General features: G+C 51.0%; 1 protein-coding gene across 2 annotated transcripts in view; it reads right to left on the reverse strand.

Moving 5' to 3' along the window:
* The window catches only part of LOC123346488 (butyrophilin subfamily 1 member A1-like), a 111,774-nt gene that overhangs the window by 65,104 nt on the left and 32,504 nt on the right, over positions 1–14,166 (reverse strand). Inside the window, exons 5-7 of one of the 2 annotated variants that reach the window (XM_044983917.1) lie at positions 12,276–12,392; positions 2,331–2,351; positions 2,203–2,229 (exon numbers count right to left, since the gene is read on the reverse strand). In XM_044983917.1, the coding sequence (XP_044839852.1) occupies positions 2,203–2,229; positions 2,331–2,351; positions 12,276–12,392 (165 nt within the window). The remainder of the gene's footprint in view (positions 1–2,202; positions 2,230–2,330; positions 2,352–12,275; positions 12,393–14,166) is intronic. The other variant, XM_044983918.1, reaches the window with a different exon arrangement.

Consider the following 14,166-nt stretch of genomic DNA (forward strand, 5'->3'; position numbering starts at 1 on the left):
TCAATGCACGACAATCTCTGTTAGCAAGAGTCAGGCTGGCTGTAACCCTAATAACGCGAGATTTGTAGAAGCGAGGATTGTGTGAGGCGAGTGGGAAAGAACTGTGGGAGAAGTTGTTGCGACCCTGTGTCAATAATGAGGAATGTAGACTGGTGTCTAAATAGAAGTGAGAAAAATAAGATACCAAGATGGCCTATGTATAAACAAAATGCAGCTGTTGCCTATTGTTGTCTGTAACAAAAGGTATAAATGCTGCTGTAATTGTTTACCTGGAGAGGCCTGCCTAGGAGGGGGAAACCCTGTGTCCTAGTGCTCTCCCTCCCTCTTTGCAATTACTTGAGAATAAATAAAGTATTTGATTTTGCTGCACCCCATCAAAAAGTGAGAACTGTTTTTCTCCGACAAGGCCTTGTCCTCCCTGCGGAGATGGCTGGTGAGGCTGCTGTTAAGGTGAGTTACGATGTGAGCTCCTGTCTGCTGGGAACTGGACTCTGAGCCTGGGCTGGGATCGGTGACTGGGGAGTGAAAGGCCCCAGTTGCCCTCACTGCCCCCCTGAGCCAGCTGGTTCCCATTTCCCCCCACAGTGCGACACCAGCGATGCTCAGGCTTGGTGACACCCCCAGTGCCCCCTGTGGGCAGGGAAAGGGCCTGTCCAAGGAGCAACTGCAACCAATGGGAGCTGCAGGGGCAGCGTCTGCAGGTACGAGGGTGGCACGCAGTGTCCCTGGCCACCCATGCACCTAGGGGGAGCAGGGACCTGGCGGACACTTCCTGGGAGCCGTGGTAAGTGCTGCTGGGACCCTGAATCCCCTTATGCACCCCTCTCACATCCCAACTCCCTCCCAGTGTCCACTCCCCTCACCCAACCCAACCCCCCAACCCCTTGCCACAACCCAGAGCCCCTTCCTTCACCCAAACCCCTCATCCCCAGCCCCACTCCAGAGCCCACACCCCTCCCTCACTCTGAACCCCTCAGCCCCAGCCCAGCCCCCCCACCACACCCCAACCCCTGCCCCAACCAAGATCCCCTTCCTTCACCCCAAAGCCCTCATCCCCAGCCCCAACCCAGAGCCCTCATCACCTCCCACACCCCAATCCCTCAGCCCCAGCCCGGAGCCCCCTCCTTCACCCCAAACCCCTCATCCCCAGCCCCACTACAGAGTCCATACCCTCTCCTTCACTCTGAACCCCTCAGCCCCAGCCCAGACTCCCCTCCCACACCCCAACCCCCTACCCCAACCCACAGCCCTTTACTTTACCCCAAACCCCTCATCTCTGGCCCCACCCCAGAGCCCTCATCACCTCCCACACCCCAAACCCCTGACCCAGCCCAGAGCCCCTTCCTTTACCCCAAACCCCTCATGGTGGTGTACATGAAGCAGGCAAATTTCCTGTTTTGTTGCACCTCAGAGGTGGTGACCCTAACAGGACCCCCAGGGGTCTTTGTGTAACTGCCCTGGGTGCCCCCCTCCCTCCCAGCTCTGTGCAGTAGGATACCCCGGAGTGCATGGACCCCTGGGCCAGCGGTGCTGCAGTGTGTGTGCATGGCCCCTGGGCTCTCCGATCCCTGTTGGAGCTGCCCAGACTCTCCCAGCATGCACCAGGGCACACAGACAGTCAGGCTGCAGGCTGGGTACAAACACACACACACAGCTCAGCCACAGCTGTGAGGCAGAAAAGTTGCCGCGGGGGCACAATTTGTTGCAACTGGGTCAGGGGAGCATCACAAGCTGGTTATAAAAACCTGTCTGCCCTTGCAGTGGGGATAGGACCTTCCTCACCCCAGATCCAGGGGGACACTGAAAAGCTCCTGTCTGGGCCTGTTACGCTAGAAGGAAATTGTGGGCTAAAGCCTGGTCTGAGCATAGAAACCCTGCTGCTGGGAGGAGAGAACTGAGCAGTTCAGTACAAATGATGGCCAGATAAGAATGTCCATCCTGCAGAACCCAGGTACTGCCCTGAAAAGGTGACACCGGGGGCAGCATTCCCTCACCAATCAGCCCTTTCCCAAAGGGAGCAGGTCCCTGCTCTGCAATAAACCTGGGGTGTCACCTGCCCCTTTCCATCTTCCCCCCAGTGACATTGCTGTTTCCAGCCTATTGAACGTCATAGGAAAATGCTCTGTACAGGGAAAGGAGCAGAGAGCTCCCAGGGGGAGGTGAGTCTCATCATGGATAAAACATCAGTGGTATGTACAGTACCTGCGTAGATCTGGGCACGTCTCCACCCTGCAACCAAACACAGACAGAGGGGTGAGAACTCCCCTGAACACCAACACATTGAGCAGGAGACAATGTCACAGGGTGATACTGGGGGGAATGGAACTTACTGAGCTCAGCCTGGAGTTTGTCTGAAAATAAAACCAAGAGAAATGAGTCAATACCACATAAAGTGACCAGATGTCCCGATTTTATAGGGACAGTCCTGATATTTGGGGCTTTGTCTTATACAGACACCTATTACCCCCCATCCCTCCTGATTTTTCACACTTGCTGTCTGGTCACCCTAATATCACATTATCTTGCAGAAGAGAAGTGATTCAAAAAGACTTTAAGGAAGGAAGTTAAAATCCTTAGACTCAGCCTGGAGGCTACATCAGCAACCAGAGCCTGGCACCTCCTGAGCAGCAAAGGAATCAGCAAGGGGAGAAATATTGTAACCCCACCCGGCTAGGTGCAGGAGGTTGTTAGATCCAAGCAGGGATCCCTCAGCAAATGGAAAATATTAACCCTGTGATGCCAGCAGAAAGGAACATTGAGTGCATCTGGTGACATGCATGATGGGAATTAGGAGGCTAAATGGAATTAGCAGAGTGAACAGCCAGAGAGATAAAACAAATTCCAGGGAATTATTTCAATCCATCAGTATCAGGAAGCCTGTGAGAGAATCGATGGGTCCCCTGGATCAGCAGGGGGAAAAGGGAGCTATTGGGGAGGGTAAGGACAATGCTGAGAGACTGACTGGTTTCTTTGCATCAGTTTTCACCACAGAGAATGTTGGGGAGAGACTTGCCCTGGAGCTGCTCTGTTCAGGAAATGAATATCAGGGATTGAGGTGCGAAGAGGAGATTTGGAACAACTGATAAGTTAAAGAGCCAGCAACCACCAAGAGCAGCATAGATCCCTGCCAGGTGGCAAACACCTAAAAGTTCTGAAATGACGTCAGACAATATGGCTGACCTGCTAACAATAATACGCTTCTCTCATAAAAATCAGCTGCACTCCCGGAGATTCAGAGGACTGGGAATGTTGTCCCCAGCTTTAAAAATTTGGCTGGAGTAATTTTGAGAATTACAGTCCAGTGAGCCTTACCTCAGTGCCTGGTAAACTATCTGAAACAAGAACTAAACCAGAATTCTAAATCTACTGTATGAGAATGACGGGAAAAAGTCCAACCAGCACAGCTGGAAAAGAAAACTGAGGGTATGTCTACACTTAAATCCCTACGGCAGTGCAGCTGCACCACAATTACTGTGGGGCTTTAGCATAGACACTACCTATGCTGAGGGGAGGGATTCTCCCATCATGATTGGTAACCCACCTCCCCCAAAGTCAGTAGCTAGGCTGATTCTTCTGTTGACCTAGCACTGTCTACACCAAGGGTTAGCTTGGTAAATATAAACTATATCTCTCAGGGGTGTGGATTCACACTCCAGAAAAACATAACTATACCAGTATAAATTCCTAGAATAGACTACGCTTGTGTCTCACTAATCTATGAAATGTCAGTGAGTTTGTCAGTACAGTATGGCACAAAGGAGAACCCAATGGCATAACTGATGTGGACTTTCAAAGTCTTTGAAAAAGTTCCTCACAAAAGGTTATTAAGGAAACTAAGGCTGTCTACACTACCACTTATGGCTGCAAAACTTATGTGACTTAGGCCTGGTCTACACTAGGAGATTATGTCGAATTTAGCAGCATTAAATCGAATTAACCCTTCACCCGTCCACACAACAAAGCTATTTAGTTCGACATACAGGTCTCGTTCGTTCAATTTCTGTACTCCTCCCCGACAAGGGGAGTAGCGCTAAATTCGACATGGCCGAATTAGGGTAGGTGTGGATGGAATTCGACGCTAATAGCTCCGGGAGCTATCCCACAGTGCACCACTCTGTTGACGCTCTGGACAGCAGTCCGAGCTCGGATGCTCTGACCAGCCACACAGGAAAAGCCCCGCGAAAATTTGAATTCCTTTTCCTGTCTGGCCAGTTTGAATCTTATTTCCTGTTTGGACATCGTGGCGAGCTCAGCAGCACTGGCAGCGATGCAGAGCTCTCCAGCAGAAGTGTCCATGCAATCTCAGAATAGAAAGAGGGTCCCAGCATGGACTGATCGGGAAGTCTTGGATCTGATCGCTGTGTGGGGCGATGAGTCTGTGCTTTCGGAGCTGCGCTCCAAAAATCGGAATGCGAAGATCTACGAGAAGATCTCCAAAGCCATGACAGAGAGAGGATACAGCCAGGATGCAACGCAGTGCCGCATGAAAATCAAGGAGCTGAGACAAGGCTACCAGAAGACCAAAGCGGCAAACGGACGCTCCGGATCCCAGCCCCAGACATGCCGCTTCTACGAGGCACTGCATTCCATTCTAGGTGCAGCCGCCACCACTACTCCACCACCGAACGTGGACTCTGAGGATGGGATAGTGTCGACGGCCGGTTCCTCGGAGATGTTCGCGGATGGGGAAGATGAGGAAGGAGATGAGGAGGACGAGGCAGTCGACAGCGCTTACAACGCTGATTTCCCCAAGAGCCAGGATCTCTTCATCACCCTCACGGAGATCCCCTACCAACCCTCCCCAGCCGTTATCCCGGACCCTGAATTAAGGGAAGGATCAGTCGGTAAGTGCTTTAAACATGTAAACATTTATTTTTAACAGAACAGGAATATTAACTATGTGAAAAGAAGGTCAATATATACAGGGATAGAACAGAAATCCTCATGGGAGATCTCCACAAAGCTCTCCTGGAGGTAATTGAAAAGCCTCTGCATGAGGTTCCTGGGGAGAGCGGCTTTATTGCGTCCTCCGTGGTAGCACACTTTTCCACGCCAGGCTATCATCAGGTACTCGGGTATCATTGCCTCGACGAGCATGGCGGCATAGGGCCCTGGTTTTTGCTGGCTTTCATGCAGCATGCGGTCTTTATCTGTATGACTGATCCTCATCAGGGTGATCTCGCTCACGGTGGCCTGCTTTGAAGTAGGGGAATGTTAGTATTGGGACTGCTTGCCTGTTCCTTTACATAACTATAACCGGCGGTTTACAGCCACGTGGTGGAGGCAGGAGAGGGCCAGCATACAGGGCTCTTTCCCGGGGACAGCCGTGAGGGGGTGGGACAGGGGCAGAGTTCATGCTTTCCGGATTGCCAGCAGCAGGAACTGGCCAACGCTAGGAGCATTGCTTTGACCGTGAAAGGAGGGCACTGCTATAAATTAAGTTTTAAGCAGCCAAAAGTCTACGGCTTACCATGTCTGCCTACTACATGAATTCTGCTGTCCTGCCCCGCTTGTCTGATCTCCAGTGCAAGACCCCAGGCACTGAATGCGAAGGCCGAAAATTCGAACTTGTCCTGAGTGCGCATGAGATAGGTGCTGTGCATGGTCTTGTTCACAGAGACTGACTAGACTATGTTCATTTTTCGCAAAAATGTATCTTTGTAAGGAATTCACTCCCTTTTTCCCATCACACAGCTGCGACTGTCTCCCGACCTACCCCGGTATCCCCCTCACAGAGGCTGGTGAAGATTAGGCGGCGAAAGAAAAGGACATGGGACGAGATGTTCTCTGAACTTATGGGCTGCTCCCGAGCCCAGGCGGCCCAGCAGACCCAGTGGAGGGAGAACATGTCGCAGTACCAGCGCTCACACAGTGAACAGGAGGACAGGTGGCGGCAGGAAGACCAGCAGGCGACTCAAACGCTGCTTGGACTAATGAGGGAGCAAACAGACACGCTCCGGCGCCTTGTGGATGTTCTGCAGGACCGGAGGCAGGAGAACAGAGTCCCACTGCAGTCTCTCTCTAACCGTCCTCCCCTGCCACAAAGTCCCATACCTTCCTCACCCAAAGTACCAAGAAGGAGTGGCGGCAGAGGCCGTGAAAACTGTCACTCCACCCCTGCAGAGTGCTCAATTACAAAAAAGCTCTCATTCCCAAAATTTTGATAAGTCCTTTCCTTCCCGCCTCACCCAAGCCCCCGTCCCAGTTTCATCCCCTAACTGTCTAGTTGATAATAAAAAATACTTTTCTGTTAATTACTGTTTCCGTCATGTTCTTTTAGAGGAGACTGTGTTTGAAGGGGGAAAGGGGGTTGGTAATTGGACAGGACAGTCACCTTTACCAGGGTACAGACACGGGGGCAGGTTCAGCAGCAGGTCACACACACAGTGCAGTCACTAGGCACCCTGGTCAGTCTGGGAGGTGGTTTTCATGTTCTGTGTGAGGGGGGCTACGTGACTTTGTGGCGGGGGAGGGCGGTTAGAGATCTTATGCAGCGGTCCTTATCCTGGATCACAGAGCCATGCAGCAGGGGATCTGTAACCGTCCTCCCCCGCACAAAGTCACATAGCCCCCACACACAGCATCCCGAAAAGGAGGGGTGGCAGGCTCCATTGAAACAACCAGTTCCCCACTGTGGACCGCTCTAGGAGCAGGAGCCTGTCATTCCTCAAGTTTAGAAGCGGTCTTTACATCACTACACACCCTACCCATCACAGTCTGCGTCCCTGTTTCAACCCTTTACCGCAAAATCAGTAATAAAGAAAATGGTGTTAATTAACAAAGTTCCATGTATTTTATTTTTAAACATGTGTTGGAAGCGGGGGAACGGGGTGAACAGGGTATGTAACTGCAGAGGATAGTCAACATTAACTGGGTAAAGAAACGGGGGCAGGTTCAGCTTCTCTGTAAACAAACTTAATAGTCACAGGTTACCCTGCTGACTGAGGAACCTAGCTTTCAAAGCCTCCCGGATGCACAGCGCTTCCCACTGGGCTCTTCTAATCGCATGGCTGTCTGGCTGGGCGTAATCAGCAGCCAGGCTATTTGCATCAACGGCCCGTCCCGCCATAAAGGTCTCCCCCTTGCTCTCACAGAGATTGTGGAGCACACAGCAAGCTGCAATAACAATGGGGATATTGGTTTCACTGAGATCTGAGCAAGTCAGTAAGCTTATCCATCTCCCCTTGAGACGTCCAAAAGCACACTCCACCACCATTCTGCACTTGCTCAGCCGGTAGTTGAAGAGCTCCTTGTCACTGTCCATGGCACCTGTATAGGGCTTCATGAGCCAGGGCATGAGCGGGTAGGCTGGGTCCCTGAGGATCACTATAGGCATCTCCACATCCCCAACAGTTATTTTGTGGTCCGGGAAGAAAATACCTTCCTGCGGCATCTAAACAGACCAGAGTTCCTGAAAACACGTGCGTCATGAACCTTGCCCGGCCATCCAACGTTGATGTTGGTAAAGCGTCCCCTATGGTCCACCAGTGCTTGCAGCACCATTGAAAAGTAGCCCTTTCAGTTAATATACTGGCTGGCCTGGTGGTCCGGTCCCAGGATAGGGATGTGAGTTCCATCTACGCCCCACCGCAGTTTGGGAATCCCATCATGGTGAAGCCATCTATGATGACCTGAACGTTTCCCAGGGTCACTACCTTTGAGAGCAGTAGCTCAACGATTGCGTTGGCTATTTGCATCACAGCAACCCCCACGGTAGATTTGCCCACACCAAAGTGGTTTGCTACTGACCGGTAGCTGTCTGGCATTGCAAGTTTCCAGAGGGCTATGGCCACTCGCTTCTGCACAGTCAGGGCTGCTCGCATCCGGGTGTCCTTGCGCTTCAGGGCAGGGGACAGCAACTCACACAGTTCAAGGAAAGTTCCCTTACGCATCCTAAAGTTTCGCAGCCACTGTGATTCATCCCAGACCTGCAGCACTATGCGGTCCCACCAGTCCGTGCTTGTTTCCCGGGCCCAGAATCGCCGTTCCACAGCATGAATATGACCCATTGCCACCATGATGTTCACGGCGCGGGGTACCGTGCTTTGTGAGAGGTCTGTGCCACTCTCTGACTTCATGTCCTCACCGCGCTGCCGTAGCCTCCTCGCCCAATTTCTCAGCATCTGACTGTGAAAAAGGTGGACGATAAGGTGCGAGGAGTTGACAACGGCCATAACTGCAGCTATGATCGCAGCGGTCTCCATGCTCGCTGTGCTGTGGCGTCCGCGCTGTCACTCACCAGAAAAGTGCGCGAACTGATTGCCCGCCAGCGCTTTCAGGGAGGGAGGGCGGGAGTGATGGTTGAATGATGACAGTTATCCAAAACCACCCTCGACACATTTTTCCCCCAGCAGGCATTGGGGGCTCGACCCAGAATTCCAATGGGCAGCGGGGACTGCAGGAACTGTGGGATAGCTGCCCACAGTGCACCGCTTCCAATGTCGATGCTTGCCCCGTTACTGTGGACTCACAAAGTCGAATTACTGTCCTTAGTGTGGATACACACGTTCGACTTTGTAATATCGGTTCCACAAATTCGATTTAAGTAGAGTCGAATTACTCTGGTAATGTAGACATACCCTTAGAGGTGTGAACATTCCACCCCCTGAGCAACATAGGTTATACTGGCATAAGTGTTAGAGTGCACAGCGCTATGTCAGTGAGAGAAACTCTCCTGCCCACATAGCTACTACCGCCCGCTGGACGAGAATCATTATGCCGATGGGAGAACTCTCTCCTGTTGGCACAGAGTGGCTCCACTAGAGATCTTACAGTGCCCCGGCTGCATCGGTTCAGCTGTAGCGTTATAAGCTCTGTAGTGCAGACATAGCCTAAGTCATCATGGGGTGAGGGGTAAAGTGTTGTCCTGGATCAGAAACCAGCTAAATGAGAGAAAACAAAGAGCAGGAATAAATGGTCCATTTTCATATGGAAAAAGGTTAGCAGTGGGGAGCCTCACAGTCAGGTATTAGGACGGGTGTTTAGTCTATTTCAGTGGTCCTCAAACTGTGGGTCAAGACCCCAAAATGGGTTTGGACCGTGTTTTAATGGGGTCGCCAGGGGTGGCTTAGAGTTGCTGGGGCCTGGGCCCGAAGCCCGAGTCCCACCACCTGGGGCTGAAGCCCGAGGGCTTCAGCCCTGGGCACTGGGGCTCAGATTACAGGCCTCCTGTCTGGGATGCAAGCCCTTGGGCTTCAGCTTTGGCCCTGCCCCCAACCCCTGCCAGGGGGCAGGGCTTGGGCAGGCTCAGGCTTTGGTCCCCCATCCTGGGGTCGTGTAGTAATTGTTGTTGTCAGAAGGGGGTTGCGGTGCAATGAAGTGTGAGAGCCCCTGGTCTGTTTATCAGTGACTTGGAACAAAGCATAAGCCCTAAAGTGGCAAAATGTGCAGCTAACACACAATGATTTCGGTTACCAAAGATGTCTGAGTTATTTCAGAGGCACCAAGCTTGGATAACCTGACGGCTGATGAAATTCAGTGTTGATGAATGGGAGGTAACGCACATTACAAGGATAATCAGACCTGCGCACGCAGGTTATTGGCTTTAAAATACTCAGGAAAAAGACCTGGGCAGCCCTGTGGACACCTCTGCTCAATGTGATCTAAACTCTCAGGGTCAGATTCTGTGCTCAGACCCTGCAGCCCAGGGGCACTTGAGGGCTCAGGCAGCTTTAAGCCCTGCCCTGTATCCTCCTGACCTGGGTGCTCTGGATGCCAAAGCAGCCCCCGCTGTAACTCAGGGCTTGTCTGCAGGGCAAAGTAACACCAGTGTAAAATAAGTTGGGCATTTAAACCACTCATGTTATACCAGCGTAATGCTCCATATGATACACTTATTCCATAATAAGAGTGAGTTTTTCTGGCTTAGCTTGTGCCTTTAGTTACAGCAGCTCCCTGGGTGCATATGGGCAGCAGCACGTCCCAGGATCTCTGCAGCACCGTGCGCTGTGGCCCTGCCCCGACACCCCCCTCTTGTTCCCAGGCCCATCTTCCCTATGCCCCTACAGCAGGGCTTGTGAGTGGGTCCTCAGAGGGCAGCCCGCAGCTGTTCCCTGCACTGGAAGAATCCTCCTCCAGCTCATCCAGGCCTTCTGGAGCCCCGATACTGGGGCAGAAGGCAGTGGGGCAGCTACCTGTCATCAAATGTTGCTGGGGTCAGGAACAGTGAATTCAATTCCCTCCATCCAAACACAGAGCGACCACTTTTATGCTAAACCAGGAAGGGAGAGAGGAGATACATTTCCCCTCCCCTCCCCCAATACGAAATGCCTCCTGGATAGGAGAGCAAACGCACACACACAAACACACAGCACATGGTCACTGTGGGTGAAATCCTGCCCCTTCCCTCTTTACATGGCTGTGGAAGGGGGGATCCCAAGTGAGAGATCCTGTTAAATACTGGACAATGTCTCCAGCAATGAGCCTGGCCCATGTGGGCTGCTAGACAGAGCTGCTCAGCCCCTTCCCCTTCACAGCTCGTCTGTGTCAGTGCGACACAGAGAGAGAAAAGGGCGAGAGGTTGGATTTCATTCCATCACGTGTAGGATGAGGTTCCTATTACTGTTTAACGCAGCTCCGCTGTAGTTATGAGACGGAGAAACAAAGAGCTGGACAAATCAGTCACACAGATAGGTCTGTCTGTGCAGACCTCTGCCCTCTGCGTCCCTGCTGCCTGGGACTGGACTGCAGTGATGGGTGGTTCAACCTGTCCCCACAGGCTGTGGCCTCTATGGGTCGTAGCAGCCGACCCTGCTGCTTGAGTCCTAGACCCACTCACATCAGATATGGCTGTTGTGGGAGGGAAGGTCTCTGTTTATTGAGTTCCCTGTCTGGTGCCCTCTGTGCCCATCCCTTGAATGGCCCCAGCTCCCAACTGTGGGGATGGGGGAGGGAAGAGAGCGATGGGAATGGGACTTTGACCTGGGCTGGATAAGGAACAGGGTCTTGCTGGCTCCATCCTAAGCCAGATCCTGATCTTGTGGGTGGTGTCTGCCCCTTGGTCCTAGGGATAACAGGGAAGAGCTCCCCCTAGGGGCTTGGTAAATAGTGGATGTCCCAGCAAAGAATGGGGTGGACGTGCCCTTCCAAAGCTGGATGCTCAGGTCACTATCACTGCTGAGCACAGCCTGAGGTAGAGCATCTTGTGCCCAGTGTGAGCAGAGTGTCAGACCAGCCATGCAAATCCTCAGTGTGTTTGTGTTATTACAGCATCCTAGCTACAGCTCACCAGTACAGCTGGTGCGGAGAATTCTCTGAAAGGCCCAGGGAACAAGACAGTGACAGTTAATTGTTCTGATTGTTTAGTGGTTGGAAATAAGCCCAACATAGCTCTCTCCGGGCATATACATGACTTTTACATACAACTCAAAATGAGTTAATCCCTGTCACCTAAACATGGACACAACCCACATAACGTATCTGTTAAAGCAGGGGTGGGGACCCTTTTTTCTATCAGGGGCCACTGACCCACAGAAAAAAAAATAGTCAGGGGCCATACACAGCCCCACGGGCAGGGGGCGGGGTGTGGAGGCTCAGGATTTCCCCTAGGCTCTGAAGTGGTGCCAGAAATGAGGGGTTCAGAGTGTGGGATGGGGCTTCAGGTTGGGGCAGGGGGTTGAGGTGGAGGAGGAGGTTTGGGGTGCAGGTTCCAGGATGGAGTTTCAGTGTAGGAGGGGGCTCTTTGTTCATTTATTTATAAATGGACACAAATCTGACATCAGGAATTACAACATTCAAAAACCAATAGGAGAACACTTCAATCTCTCTGGACACTCAACAACAGACCTAAAAGTGGAAATTCTCCAACAAAAAAACTTCAGAAACAGATTCCAACGAGAAACTGCAGAACTAGAATTAATTTGCAAACTGGACACCATCAGATTAGGCCTGAATAAGACTGAGAGTGGTTGGGTCATTACAAAACCTAATTTCCTCCTACTGTTACTCACACCTTCTTGTCAACTGTTTGAAATGGGCCACTCTCATTACCACCACAAAAGTGATTTTTCTTCTCTTGGTATCCTACTGTTAATTGAATTGTCTCATTAGATTGACACCCCCACTTGGTAAGGCAACTCCATCTTTTCATGTGCTGTGTATTTATACCTGCTCCTGTATTTTCATGCAATGCATCTGATGAAGTGGGTTCCAGCCCACGAAAGCTTATGCCCAAATAAATGTGTTAGTCTCTAAAGTGCCAAAAGGACTCCTCTTTTTTTTTTTTAATCTCTGTTTCTCTCTCGCTCTCACCAAGTTCCCCCCTCTTGTTACTTAACCTTTTGCTCTGTGCTGCCTCCAGAAGCAGTAACTGGCCAGGGGAAGGAGAACAGCCAGGAGAGCCAGGATCACCCCAAGAGCCACCATCCAGGGACTGACTCGCGGGAAAAACAGCTCTGCAAGAGAAAGTACCATTGACTTAGGAGCAAACACGCGCAGAATGAAGGCAGGACCCTGTGACAGTGGTGACTGTGTGACTCGTTAAAAGAATCTCACTGGGAAATATGGCTGCTTTGTGCTTTATTATTAAACCAGCGAGAGCCCAAGCTTTAGCCAGGTTACTGAACATGGTTAATTAATGGGAGGGGGTATGCTGGGGGTAGGGTGCAGCTCCATTATGCCACTTCTATCCCTCACTGACATAAGTTCAGGCATTTCCTACATTGCTTAAGTGATCCCAAAGCTGCAGCCAGTGCAGAGTAGCCCTTAGAATCAGAGAGTTGTGACCAGCTGCCTGACACCCCCGACTCTCTTCAGCCACATGAAAGAATCTGGCCCAAAGTATGTTAATGCAGGATTTTAATAAAAAGAAAAGTTGAGCCTGGAGATTCAGAGTCATAATTCCTCCAGATTCCTCTTCCCTGGGCTTGGAGCAATGGCTGACTAGAGGGTCCTTGCTAAGTGATTAGTGTGATGTTTTGAAGACTGTGTAAAAATTACAAGCTGACACTTGAAATCCTGAGGGGATTCCTGGTCCTACTTGCAGGCTAAGGGGCTCTGTAGGGAGCATGCATCTGGGTCCTCTGCAGTTAGTCTGCAAAGAGCCAGCCTAGAGCAGCCTTTCAGGAACAGAATTTATGTTTTGTTTCTAACTCTCCATGTGTGCTGTGAACAATCAGGTAATACTGGGCATATCATAGACTAACCAGCAGTGCAGCACTATGACACCTCAGACAAATAGTGCTTTACAAATACAACATTCTTACTCTTAGAATGATGAAATATTCATTCGATAGTAACCATGTTATTTGGTAGATAACACATAAAATCACAACCTTTTTTTCTAAAAATTAAGGTGCTCTTAGGTAAGATTTTGTTTCTGCATATTTGGGGCCTGAACTTTTATTGCTGGTATTTTCAGATGTAATCTAAGTAGCAACGCTCAGGCCATATTCAGGGCTCTCTTGTGCTAGTCAGGAAAAGTGACTTTATTACCCAGATTTTCATAAATATTTAGCACCCACAACTCTCACTGAGAACAAAGGAGAATTCCCTCCCCCACCCCCACAGAGAATTGTGATGTTCACAGCGTGTGCGCGTATACACACACACACACACACACAGAGTGAGATACAAGCATAAATACTCCTGCTGGAAGGTTGCAGTGTATCATGACTTTATTTCTTAGAATCCAGAATCTGAATACACAAGAACCCCAGAACAGAGAGGGAGGCGTCTCCCTAAGGCAGCAGGCACAACTCACCCACCTTGCTCTACGGTGGCTCGTCTATAGGCACAGTTAGTGCGCGGCAGGCTGGGGTGTAAATCCACTGTGCACTGGCCTGCTGCGCACTAACTGGCTGTGTGCACCCTGCTGCACTGCACTAAAAGTTCCCTGACGCACTTTGATCTGTTCCCGTTTTAAAGTGGGGTAGATCAATGCACAGCATAGAAATGTTAGTGCATGTAGCAGAGTCCAGCCCAAGCTCAGACATCTATACCAAAATTTAACAGGCCCTTAGCCTGAGGCCCTTAGCCTGAGCCAACTGGCCTGGGTCACCAGCAGGTTTTGAATTGCAGTGTAGACATATTCAAAGAGAACTGAGGTTATACAGGACTTTCCAAGACGTGCTCAGCACATTGAAGGTTCAGGCCAATATACAGGAGACACAATGATAAACACTCTCTGCTCATGTCTGCAGCGTCTCAGCCTATCCATGTGCAGCACAG

Source organism: Mauremys mutica, chromosome 12 (assembly GCF_020497125.1).
Source record: "Mauremys mutica isolate MM-2020 ecotype Southern chromosome 12, ASM2049712v1, whole genome shotgun sequence".
NCBI lineage: Eukaryota > Metazoa > Chordata > Testudines > Geoemydidae > Mauremys > Mauremys mutica.